Source organism: Rutilus rutilus (assembly GCF_951802725.1).
Source record: "Rutilus rutilus genome assembly, chromosome: 3".
Taxonomy (NCBI): Eukaryota; Metazoa; Chordata; class Actinopteri; order Cypriniformes; family Leuciscidae; genus Rutilus; species Rutilus rutilus.
In genome coordinates this window covers 5,733,316-5,746,752 of record NC_140211.1, presented here as the reverse complement: position 1 = coordinate 5,746,752, position 13,437 = coordinate 5,733,316, and the positions used below count along the sequence as shown (strand labels likewise).

The 13,437-nt window shown below is 43.7% G+C and overlaps 1 protein-coding gene across 1 annotated transcript; it reads right to left on the bottom strand.

The window, feature by feature from the left end:
- Window positions 1-259: 259 nt before the first annotated feature.
- LOC311287727 (SLAM family member 8-like) lies at window positions 260-10,131 on the bottom strand. Its single transcript, XM_084404757.1, has 5 exons — window positions 9,915-10,131; window positions 2,668-2,976; window positions 2,040-2,297; window positions 928-1,026; window positions 260-704 (listed from the first exon to the last, which is right to left on the bottom strand). The coding sequence occupies exons 1-5, from the start codon at window positions 9,976-9,978 to the stop codon at window positions 646-648; spliced, it is 789 nt and encodes a 262-aa protein (XP_084260883.1). The 5' UTR covers window positions 9,979-10,131; the 3' UTR covers window positions 260-645.
- Between the last annotated feature and the right edge of the window lie 3,306 nt (window positions 10,132-13,437).

Sequence of the window (13,437 nt, the reverse complement as noted above, 5' to 3'; positions counted from 1 at the left end):
TCTCAAACAGTTTACCTGGATAAATAAAGGATAAAATAAAAAAATAAAATAAAAATTACCCGATGCTTCTCTTTTAGTATCTTAGTCAAGCCAAAAACAACAACAACAAATAAATTTGATTTGATCAGAGGCAAGTATTGCTGGTTCAACTCTTTCTGAGTGTTTGAGTCTGTTATAAACTGCTGTCAAATACATTTATTTAGTTTGTCCCCGAGTGTCTTTAAAGGGAAACTGTCAACAAAGAATTTGAGTGATGAAATGCTTTCAAATTATTTAATTACAGACACTAAACATATAAAGATATTATTAAATTATGACTGAAACATTAATACATTGTTTTTGAAATAGATGATGGTTTACAAATGTGAAAAACCAAGAAAAACACCTCTAAAAAACGCTTAATTTCAACAGAATTCATTTATACAGAATAAAACTGTTATGTATGATTAATAATACTCAAACAAGCGAACTAGAACAAGGAACAGAATCATTGTCAAGCTTTCACTACTGAAGAACAGACTAACAACATGAGGTTATGACAAATATAAAGCTTATAAGAACGAACTACAATATTTTCTAACCATGTTAAAGGACAAATAAATGCTGACAGAACATTCAAACGTGGACAGAATTAACTCTTTAACATCAGATTGAAGTTTCTTCCTCTGTTACAGCGTACTGACTTTGGTCTTCAGCAGATGAAACTGAAATACACAAAAAAATGTATTGCTTCAGAGAGAGAGAGAGAGAGAGAGAGAGAGGGAGAGAGGGAGAGAGAGAGAGAGATCAAAGAGAGAGAGAGAGAGAAAGGAGAGAGAGAGAGAGAGAGAGAGAGAGAGAGAGAGAGAGAGAGAGAGAGAGAGAGAGAGAGAGAGAGAGAGAGAGAGAGAGAGAGAGAGAGAGAGAGAGATCAGACAGAAGTTTTACCTCTCGCTCTGTAACATTTGTAAAGCAGCACGACTGTCGCTAGCAGATACGGAGAAGCGGCCAGAAGAGAACTGAGGATTTTGAGGACAGAAATCTGACCTGAAACACAGAAACACTAGAACATTATTGAGCAACATTACAGACCTCTGAAGGGCTTTCAGAAAGTTTCTCGAGGAACCCAAATTTTGTGAGTGAATATAAAATCTTTGAAATATTTTGTCTTCCATCTCATATTATTCCACCACCATTTCCCTTTTACAGCTCTGTATTAAAGGAATAGTTCAATAAAAAAATTATATCCTGCCAAATTTACTGACCTTCATGTTGTTCAAACCTGTTTGAATTTCTTTCTTGTGTGGAAAATAAAAGATATTTTGAGTGTGACAGCATTTACCCAGAACTAACTAACGTTCTGTCAAGATTCTCTCAAAGTTATGAACAAACGTTCTTCCTTCCAGTAACGTTAATAAAATGTTTGTTCAAAGTTATCTGGTTTTTAATAATGATTTCAAAACATTAGCACAAAAATGTATACTTTTTTTTTTTTTTTTTTTTTTGGTTTTATGGGGATATGGGGATATTTTGGGGATATTTAATTTTATTTTATCAATCAATAAATTCCACTAGAAACAAACCTTGTTGTATTATTTTAATTTAATACTGTGAAGCTGCTTTAATACAATCTGTTTTGTGAAAAGCGCTATACAAATATACTTGACTTGACTTTTAGTTGGACGTTCATCTAACAATTTTTTTTTTTTTTTAAATGCTAACATTAATGCAACTCGTTTCAGAATGTTCATACATTTAAAAATGACATTCCCAAAATGTTCGCAGAATTATAAAATGGAATGTTTTCTTGGTTCCAACGTTCGTATAGCAAAGAAAAAAGATTTTAGACCATTACAATTTATTTATTTATTTTTTTTAAATAGGCCTATTTGTTGTTAGCTGGGTACAGGATTGACTTTGCTTTGATCACTTCTATAGTTCCTTTTGGTTTCCAAAAATTATGTTTCTTCAGAGTATAACATGTTTAATCATTTAATCCATACAGAAGTTAAGCAATTCAGTATTTTAATGCAAAACTGTACCCGCAGGCACACTTTTACCCTCAGATTTCTCTCTGCACTCTACAGTCTTGGCCGTGTGCTTGATGCTGACGGTGTTGTTGGCGGTGCAGGTGAGTGTAGCGCTCTCTGCTAAATGGAGGTTGTGGCTCAGGTTCTGTCCAGTCTTGGCCAGATCTCCACTCCAGCTGTAGGAGGGATTCGGATCACCGGACGCCAGACACCGAAGATGAAACACACACATGTTTTCTGACTTCAGCCAGGAATCACTGAGCTCAATCTGTACATCTCTGATGAGATCTGGAGGAGAATAATATACTAAGTCAATTATATTTACATTTTGAAAATAAAGGTTATTTTTGGTGTCTATGGTTCCATGAAGAACCTTTCACATCCATTGAACCTTAATTGTACAAAAGGTTTTGTTTTGGGTTTTTTTATAGTGGAAAATAGTTCTTTGCACTAGAGCTGTTCACTGGAAGATTCTTCTCTGACATCACTATGAAAATTCCCTCTTTGAATCTTTCATTTTAAAGGTGTTCGGTTTCCTTCATAAAGGAACTATTTAACTTCAGCTAAATTATTATAGACTTATTTAACTCCAGTTCTTGAATGTGTATGTGTGTTTACATTAACAGCATTGACAGGATGAATATCAAGTTAAACTCACCATGAACACGCAGCTCAATGGCTTTTGTTGGAAGTGCAACAGATTTTCCAACTGTAACAATAGAGAAGCTTCCAGAATCCTGGAGTTTCAGGTCTTCTATTGTTATACTAATATTGTCCTTATACATCTTTAACCTTTCATGAAATAATGGAGGATTCACCCGTTTGATCTGATCTTTTTCATACTCAGCGAATGTATTCTCATTATATTTCCACTGCACTTCAAGAACTTCTATTGTATAATCAGCAATTAAATCCAGTGAGTCTCCGACAGCTTTGTGCACCTGAACATCTGGATCAGCTCGTGACACTACAACACACAACAAACAACTCTGGTTACAAATCAGCGCAAAATCATGTCATGTTTTTCACATTTAACATAAGATTAATTAGTTTGGCAACAACATCATCAGAACCAATGAGAAAAAGGGAACAGAGATGGCAAATATTAAATAAACCATCATTAGAAGCTCACGGCATTTGAGGTGAGGGTTTATCATCACAGACCATCTCACACTCACACTCACTCTTATCTTCTTAAGAACTTCAGCACAGCAAAGTCAGGCTGAAGAATAACTTTATTCCCTCCGGATATCTGAATTTCAGACTAAATTATAAATTATACGTTTATTGTATAATTGTAAAGCTGCTTTGAAACAATCTACATTGTTAAAAGCGCTATATAAATGAAGATGACTAGTGCATGGCCTGTAATGGTTTGTAATGTATATTTGCACAATCTGCATTTTCGGCTCATCGTTTCGGGTGTCCATTCTCGTTCAATAAAGGAAGTGTTTCGCACCCCCTCCTCCACCCACCATCACCTCAACAGTGCCTACTGTTTTATAAATGTAGCACATTTGAAAAAAATATACATTCTTCCATATCAATGAATGACAAGTGAACTTAAAATCCTGAAATAATATATCATTTTGTAACATGCAAGGCTGGTTGCAACAGAATAACGGTCGGTAACATTTGGCCACTTTCTGTAAAGATAAGGCTTGAGGTTTCCTGAGCTGAACTTTTCTCTTTTCTCACAGATGAAACACAGATAAGACTTAAGCAAAACATGCTTGATCATTTATCTCATCAATGGAAAGCTTATTTATTAATCTCAATTTGAAATAATTGCCCTATGTGAATGGTTCTCTTACGAGAGGTTCTCTCGTATTGCGTAAGCTAGCTTACGCTGCGGGAAAGTCTCCTTTCTCGAGATACTGAAGCCAAAAATTATCCTTAATTTTTTAAATCTTGTCAACGCAGTGCGGCAGCCTGCAGACCTAGGGCAGGCGAATCGCGTGCCCATTGGCTGCTCTGCGGCAACTGCAGCAGCCTATGGCTGAGCCTTGCGCGTGACGTCACGTCCAATGAGCGCGCTTGGCGCGCTTCATGCGTCACAGCCCGTCATTAGGGGTGTGGCTTAGCGTATTTAAGCAAGGTACAGAGGCTGCTTCGCTGATTTCTGTCTCTTCAGCGAAGCTCTTCGCATCGCTGATCTCCGAGGAAGCCGCCGTCGAATCAAGCGAAGCGACCAGCACGCCGAGGATTTCAGCCTGAGGACGCCGGCCGCTCGCCGCCTTCAGCCTTCCCTGCCTGCTGCGCCATCCGGCATATATATCCTTTTCTTGCTCTGTGTTGTGTGTTTTGTGTGTCCGCCGCGACACACTTGCATCTAAAAGAGCGCGAGGCGTTGTTGCAAATGCCTCGCTCATCCTGTGGCTCGTGCAGAGCCGCGCTCAGCGACGGAGACCGCCACGTGGTGTGCGCTCTCTGCCTGGGCTTCCATGACAGCTGAGCGCTCGCCGGAGCCCCTCCCGCGAGCCTCGCTTTTTCCTTCTCCCCCCCACCTCCCGACGCGCAGCGGCCGGCTTCGCCCGCACTGCCGTCGCCTCAGGGGATGAAGCAGACAGCGCTGTTTTCTTAGACAGCTGCTTTCTCCCCTCTGTCAAGCCGCGCAAACGGCGCCGCTCACAAGGGATGTCAGAAACGGACGGTCTCGGGCTATAGCTTCCTTTACGTTACAAGAAAGCTACCCCCCGGACGACGCACGCCCCTCCCTGCGCTCTCCCCCTCTGTTCGAGCCGTGCAAACGCGCCGCTCACAAGGGATGTCAGGAGTAGACGGTCACGGGCTGGCTTCCTTTACGTTATAAGAAAGCTACCCCGCGTCTCGGTCGCGCGCGTCACTCTCCGGCCACCTCCGTTTCTCACACATTTCTCAGTCCCCTCCTAAGCTCAGGCGACTAGAAATATCAATATTGCAGTAAACGAGCCTGTTTTAATACACGCACGCCTGCAAACATACGATGTCATAGCACATGATGACATCTTCCCGCTCTCTCTCCCTTGTTCGAGCCGCGCAACTGCGCCGTTCTCAAGGGACATCAGAGCGGACGTCACGAGCACCGGCGAAAAGAGGAAGAGAGAGTGTTTTCGTCCTCGTATATTCTCAGTCCCCTCCAAGTTCAGGCGGCTGGAAATACTATACTGCAGTAACGAGCCTGTTTTATTACACGCGCGCGTCTGCAAACAAACGCCGAAACGAAACATCGCTCGGTCATATGCTCGCACTAACTAAAAGTTTATGTGTGCTCCTGTGGCTCAGTGGCAGAGCATTGGACTTCCACGCGGGAGTCCCGTGTTCGAATCCTGCTCTGGCGGCAGATAAATATTTTTTTCTGCTGGCTTCTCCGAGCTCGCGGCCAGCTTTCTTACATACAGAAAGCGAACCCGTATCTCGCAGGATGGTGCTTGAGTATTTATGAGCGTCTAAACTTATGAGCCATCAAAGCTTCTCGCTCTATCAGTTTCCTATAACACCGATGGTGTTATACGTGTAGAAAATGTGCCCACTCCCACGTGCTCACTGCTACACACAAACACGGTCTCCCCGGTAACGTCCACAGAGCGCACTCTCTTAAAGCGGTCACACGCCGCCTGAGTACTAAGTGTAGGAAATGTGCCCACAACTCTGTGCTCACACCTACCCGTTGCTCGCTCTGCCACTCAGTTACCCCGGGTTGCAGTTCCTCTAAAGCTCACTACATTCCAGCTCTAGCCGAAGATAAGTGTAGAAAATGTGCCCACTCTCATGTGCTCACTGCTTCACACAAACACGGTCCCCATGGTAACGCGCTCAGAGCGCTCTCTCTCTTAAAGCGGACACGCGCCGCTCGAGTATTAAGTGTAGTAAATGTGCCCACAACTCTGTGCTCACACATACCCGCTGCTCGCTCTGCCATTCAGTTACCTCGGGTTACAGACCCTCTAAAGCCCCGAAACACTCCGGCTCCGGCCGAGGGTGTCATAAGTGTAGAAATGTGCCCACTCCCATGTGCTCACTGCTTCGCACAAACACGGTCCCCATGGTTACGCGCTCAGAGCGCTCTCTCATAGGCGGACACTCACCGCTCGAGTATTAAGTGTAGTAAATGTGCCCACAACTCTGTGCTCACACCTACCCGCTGCTCGAGTTGCAACGGCTCAGGCCGAGGGGATATTAAGTATAGAAAATGTGCCCACTCCCATGTGTTCACTGCTTCATACAACATGGTTCCCATGGTAATGCGCTCAGAGCGCTCTCTCATAAAGCGGAAACACGCCGCTCGAGTATTAAGTGTAGTAAATGTGCCCACAACTCTGTGCTCACACCTACTCGCTGCTCGCTCTGCCATACGGTTACCCCGGGTTACAGACCCTCTAAAGCTTCCAAAACACTGGCCGTGTTATAAGTGTAAACCCTGCGCCCGCTCACGAGCACGCGCACTCACTTTCAGACACTATATCCCCCACGCCGCTCTCGCGCCAGGGGTGTTTGACAGCAAAACGCGCTCCATCCCTGACCGACGGTCGAGCTTATCAATACACAGTCCTGCCGTTCGGCCTGTCTTTAGCACACCGTACATTTACGAAATGCATGGACACGGCTCTCGCGCCCCTGAAAAGTCAGGGAATGCGAATTCTGAACTATCTGGACGACTGGCTTGTTCTAGCGCAGTCAGAGACAGAACTTGTGTCTCACAGAACAGCGCTTCTCAGCCATCTGGAAGGTCTGGGTCTAGCGGTCAATTGGACCAAGAGCTCGCTCTCGCCCCGTCAGTCAATTTCCTTTCTCGGAATAGAACTGGACTCGGTGGCGATGACGGCCAGATTGTCGGAGCAGCACGCGCGCCGCATCCGGCGCCTCGCCGCATCCTTCAAAGAAGGCAATCGGGTTCCTCTGAAAGCATTTCAGCGCATCCTGGGGCATATGGCCTCAGCTGCAGCAGTGCTTCAGTTGGGTTTACTGCGCATGCGCCCACTTCAACGCTGGCTAAGAGCGCGCGTATCCCATCGAGCCTGGGCGACCGGTGGCTCGCTAATCAGAGTGACTCAGGGCTGTGTCTCAGCCCTGCAGCCCTGGCTAGTAGCTGAATGGTATCACACTGGAGTGATTATGGGAGTGATTTCACACCGGAAAGTTGTCTCAACAGACGCGTCCAACCTAGGTTGGGGAGCGCTCTTCGAAGGCAGACCGGTCTATGGCCGCTGGTCAGACCAGGAGAATCTCCTACACATAAACTGTCTAGAGATGCTCGCGGTCGAGAAAGCGCTCATGCACTTCCTCCTATTCCTCCATGGTCACCATGTTCTAGTCCGCACGGACAACACATCAGTAGTGGCCTATGTGAACCACCAGGGCGGTGTCAGATCAAAAAAAAAAAAAAAAAAAAGCTCTGCGCCCTGACGGAACGCCTCCTCGTATGGGCTCAGCACTCTCGGCGCTCTCTGAGAGCATCGCATGTGCCTGGCCATCTGAACGGGGGCCCCGACAGACTGTCCAGGGACAACGTTCCCCTGGGGAGTGGTCTCTACACCTCCAAACAGTCCAGTCGCTGTGGCGCCGCTTTGGCAGAGCGAAAGTCGACCTCTTTGCGTCAAAAGACAACGCACACTGCCCAGTATTCTTTTCAAGAGCGAGGACGCGCTGGCCCAGACGTGGCCCAGCGGCCCGCTATATGCTTTTCCCCCGGTCTCTCTGCTGCCTCAGGTCATCGAGAGAGCCAGGAAAGCGCGCCACACAGTGCTCCTCATAGCCCCGTTCTGGGAGAACCAAGCTTGGTTCCCGGAACTCATACAATTGGCAGATTCAGCCCCTTGGCCGATCCCGGTGCGGAGAGACCTTCTCTCTCAAGCCCGCGGCTCGATTTGGCATCCCCACCCAGAGCGCTGGTCTCTGCATGCGTGGAGCCTCAACAATTACATGCTGATTTACCAGAAGGGGTGATGAACACGATCATACAATCTAGAGCTCCCCCCACGAGGCGGCTCTACACGTCTAAATGGTCGGTGTTTAACAAATGGTGCACTGCCAGAGGGCTCGATCCACAGACATGTGGGGTCTCGCAAGTATTGTGCTTCCTTCAAGAGCTACTGGACGCGGGCAGGTCCCCCTCCACGCTCAAAGTCTATGTCGCGGCCATTTCAGCGCTCTCTGTCTCAGAAGCCGGGCCGCGCATTAGGAAGGAACGAGTTTGTCATCCGCTTCCTTAGAGGAGCGAGAAGGATGAACCCCCCGCGACCCCCTTCGGTTCCTATGTGGGATCTTTCACTGGTCTTAGACGCCCTGAAAGCACATCCCTTTGAACCCCTGGAAACTGTGGATATGAAATACCTCACGCTCAAAACCGTTTTTCTGATAGCACTGTCTTCAGTAAAACGTGTGGGAGACCTTCACGCGTTATCCACTAACGCTGCGTGCCTCGAGTTCGGACCCAATGACTCTAAAGTTATTCTCAGACCGAGGCATGGGTATGTCCCCAAAATTTTGGGCACTCCCTTCAGAGCGCAGGTCATTTCCCTTTCAGCCCTGCCGAATGCTGGCTGCGAGGCAGATAGTAATCTCCTCTGCCCAGTCAGGGCGCTGAGAAGCTATATTTCACGCTCCGCCGCCTTCAGGCGTTCAGAGCAGCTCTTTGTTTCGTTTGGTGGGCGCACCAAGGGTCTCGCCGCCTCGAAACACACCCTATCCAGATGGATAGTTGACGCTATCGCAGCTGCTTACGCATCTAAAAACCTGCAGTGCCCTTTGGGCATTCGGGCGCACTCCACCAGAGGCATGGCCTCATCGTGGGCGTGGTCCAGTGGGATTCCCATTCATGACATTTGTGCAGCGGCAGGCTGGGCCTCCCCTTCCACATTTGTTAGGTTTTACAACCTGGAAGTTCCCGCTTTGCAGGCCAAAGTGTTATCAGTCTAAGTCTCGCGTAGCCAGCCCACTGTCTGTGCGCGGGCTATGTTGCTGATTTAGCTCTACTGGTTGAGCTGCACTATGTGGAAAGTGTCAGTTGGACCGGCTGTGCCGCTCCCTGCCCCATATTATGTGCTTGTGTACTGTGGTATCTTGGCCGCCCAGCTCCGCTTCGCGTTCCCTGGGCTCCCCATGGGATTCATTCAGGATGCTGGGCGCGCGCACGGCGTTGACAAGGGTGTTCCCGCAGCGTAAGCTAGCTTACGCAATACGAGAGAACCTCTCGTAAGAGAACGTACTCGGTTACTAACGTAACCTCTGTTCTCTCTAGAGAGGGAACGAGTATTGCGTAACCCGCCGTGCTCTCGCCACGAGCTCATTTCGCTTCATGCGACAGAAACCAGCGAAGCAGCCTCTGTACCTTGCTTAAATACGCTAAGCCACACCCCTAATGACGGGCTGTGACGCATTAAGCGCGCCAAGCGCGCTCATTGGACGTGACGTCACGCGCAAGGCTCAGCCATAGGCTGCTGCAGTTGCCGCAGAGCAGCCAATGGGCACGCGATTCGCCTGCCCTAGGTCTGCAGGCTGCCGCACTGCGTTGACAAGATTTAAAAAATTAAGGATAATTTTTGGCTTCAGTATCTCGAGAAAGGAGACTTTCCCGCAGCGTAAGCTAGCTTACGCAATACTCGTTCCCTCTCTAGAGAGAACAGAGGTTACGTTAGTAACCGAGTACGTTTTGTGGTCCAGGGTCACATTTAGTTACATCGGCCTATTTAATAAACAGAAACATATATTTCATTTATTTTAAGTTACTACATGTGATATGACACACATAGACCTATGGATGCATATATATCTATATATATATATATATATATATATGAAAACAAGATATGGAACCACAAGCAGTTTTTAAGATGCATGTTAATTTCCTATACACACCAAACTCAAATAAGGAAGTGTCTTACAGCCTGTTGAGACATTAACTGAGATGTTTCTGAAGATACTCACCCTGGAGAAGGAAAAGCAGGAGAACTGCTAAAATGGAGCAGCGGGACTCTTGAAAGATGTTCATGTCTGGACGTTTAGACGACAGACTGAGGCATCAGAGAAAGACAGAAGAGAGAAAACTACTTCCTCAGTTGATCACGCAGAGTTATTCGTGTCTCTCAGTTTGTGCACATTTGACCACAGCTCTGTGGCTGTTCTGACACTAACAATTGTGTAAGACATTTAACAACACAAGAGACATTTAAGTTTCAAGTTTGTATTTATTTAAATAGCACATTTAAAAACAGCAAACATGGCTGACCAAATGCTGAACAAAACACAAGATAAAGAGACAAGGACAAACCACACATTCATGACAAAAACTCACAATGAATTAAAAGCTAAAGAACAAAAAAAAAGTAGGTTTTAAGAAAAGATTTAAAAATAGTTAAAGACTGAGCCGATCTGATATTGATCTGGGGACGGACAAAAGACTCTTATCACCAGACCTCAGGTTTCATGTGGGATTGTGTGGACAGAGTAACTCGGACAAATAGCTCGTGCCAGATTATATAAAGATTTAAAAACAAAGAGAACAATTTTAAACTCAATTCTAAAATGCACATGCAGCCAAAGCAGCGATTTCAAGATAGGAGAAACATGAAACATTTTTTTTTTTTTTTTTTACTTGTGTTTAGCATTTTAAATGAGTAAAAAGTCAATGACCAAAATGGATAGAGGTGGGAATAATTTTAATTAAAGTAATCAAAATAATTAACGTTAAAATCAGTTAATTTCCAAATCTTTGTCGCTCAAAAAACATGTCATATAGCCATATTAGTCAATGGGTTCTTGATTTACATTAGAGGGAAACTATAATGCACAGGCTTCCATGAGCTGAAAAATAATATATATATAAATAAAAAAATATCCTCACTAAAGTTTATTATCGGAGGTGTTTTAAGTCTTGTAAATGTACAGATTCAAGTGCTTGAAGACACACAAGAGAATTAAATTCGGGATTTGCACTCACAGAAGAAAGCTGCGTCTCAAACACTCACAGCTCATGACTGAATAACTTTTGTAACTTTAATAAGGATTCATAGTTGATTTATAAAGTGAAGATTATACAGTGTTATTTTACATTTGATTATTCAATTTCTGTACCTGAATACTGTTATAGCCTGAACATCGAAGCGCTGTTTATTTAATTTGTTTCATCTTTGTTCTATTGTATATATTTGTGTTATTGGTTGTAATTTGTTTATTTGTACTAATTTTATTACTGATTGAATTGTATAGGCGAGTAGTTTGACTGTGGCATCGAAACTGGAATTGACAATGTTGAAATGGCACTGGAAGGCCGATCTACTTTTACATCCATTTACAGTTTTTCTCGATTGTTTACACACATTTTCTGGTACTTGAGACACAATGACCACAACATGTAACTCATTCACCAACCCCCTGAACCAGTTCTGCTGAACTACAAACACAATTCCTGCTTTACACTCAAATTGCAGGTCTAAAACACACTTTTTTCAAAACACTACACACAATTCTCTGCTTTTGGCACAATTTTCATGCAGAAAATCTCTTGTTTTCACAAGGAACACACTGCCATTCAAATGTGCACGCTGACTCATCACATGGGCAAACACCCGTCACACAGTTTTACAATTAGCAATCAGAGCTTTAGCATAAAAGGGCAACAGGTGAGCTCTTCAATGGAGCAATGGATGCCAACACTGGATTTTTTTTTTTTTTTACTGTAACTGTATACAGTCAATTCTTCTGTTGTCTAGTATGTAGACCACTGTGTGTGCAACTTTGTGTTGGTTGGGATGTACACTGTGTACATTGTTTTTGAGGGAAAAATAAAATATATTTGTTACCGTGTATTTGTGTGTTCTGAGTATAAAAACAATATTCTCAAATATTTTACAACACACTTATGTATGTACTGTCTGTAATAAGTGTAACACTGAACAAAAAAGGCCTAAGTCATGATGAATGGAGAAGAAGTGTTTTACATTCATCATAGTGTTTTACATTGAGCACATCAGTGTTCAACTGGTTCTTATAAATGTCTATTCATATGATGGTTTGTGTGTGTCATTTGAAAACAAAATACCATTTTGAGAAGAAATAACATTGTTTTGAATGTACAGTTTAATTTTGCAGGAGAATTAAGGGGTTTTGCCCATTGTGTGTGTGTTTTTTTATTTGTGTGTAGAGTTCTGAGAATATGAGGCATGCTTTCAGAAAATGTGTGTAAACAATCGAGAAAAACTGTAATTCTGCTACTCTCAAAAGTTATGATTTAAAGGATTGCATCATTACTTGATTATAACCGTTTTTCTAATATTTTCATTGTTATAGCAAATACATGGTTGTGCAAATGAACTAACATCATTCAAGCACACTGTGATGGATTTTTTTATTAATAACTAACATTTGTTTTTCTTGCAGAAACAACAATCATATGTTTTAGAATGATGTATGTGTGCCCTTTCAGAAAACTCATGACTTTGAGTGTGTGTGTGTGTGTGTGTGTGTGTGTGTGTGTGTGTGTGTGTGTGTGTGTGTGTGTGTGTGTGTGTGTGTGTGTGTGTGTGTGTGTATAAATAACAAACAGGGGAAATGAAAATAGACAGATGACTAGGTTTGAAACCCTGTGATTATGAAGGAATCTTTACCTAGCAACAGAAGGGCTTGTCTAAAAACCACCAATCAAATTATGTAATGTTTCGTGCCATTTTGCCATAACCTCTTATTCTATAAAAACTGCTTGTGTTTTACGGTGGGATTCTCATTGGAATTTGTCTGAGATCCTCCGGCCTTGCTTCTTGGAGAGATTCCCTGAGAACTGCTCGGGAACTCTTCCGGCCGTGATTAAAGGGGTGGTTGATTGCTATTTCACTTTTTTCATTTTAAATACTGTGTAATGTTGCTGTTGGTGCATGAACAGTATCTGTAAAGTTGCTGCGCTGAAAGTTCAACGTAAGCGGAGATATTGTCTTTTAAAAATCAGGAAGTTTAATGTCTACAAAAACGACTCGAATGGGACTACAACGAGATACTTCCCGGGTTTTATACGTAACTAACCCATACATTTACATCAACCCTCCCTCCGGAACATGTTCTGCTGTCGAAGAGGAGGAGTTATAGTGGAGAGCTGTAGCTGTCAGGTCTTCTGTGTTCAGGCTTCCTACAGACGCTGTAGTTCGTCAACAATGGTTAAAATTTAAGTTTGATTATGTTCCTGACAATTACAATCGTAGTTTAGCTCTCTGTGCTGCGCATTTTATGGAAGACAGCTTCCAGAATCTACACGAGTTCAATGTCGGATTCAACAAGAAACTATTAGCCTACTCCAACATGAAGCAGTTACAGCTATAAAACCAGAGGCAGCAGTTGTTGGGCCACAACCTGCAAGTAAGATTTAATCATTTTAAATGTATTTGCCTGTATAATTTAAGACGTAATGTTTTAGTTTTATCAAGGATGTAAAAAAATGCCAGCGCTGGCTTTAGTATATGAC

Bases quoted from the DNA above. Each gene is read 5' to 3' on its own strand.
- LOC311287727 (XM_084404757.1), bottom strand. From the start codon at position 9,978: ATGAACATCTTTCAAGAGTCCCGCTGCTCCATTTTAGCAGTTCTCCTG. The intron at 2,298-2,667 runs GTGAGTTTAACT...ATTCTCCTCCAG, and splicing joins CATTGAGCTGCGTGTTCATG to ATCTCATCAGAGATGTACAG. The intron at 705-927 runs GTAAAACTTCTG...TGTGTATTTCAG, and splicing joins CAAATGTTACAGAGCGAGAG to TTTCATCTGCTGAAGACCAA.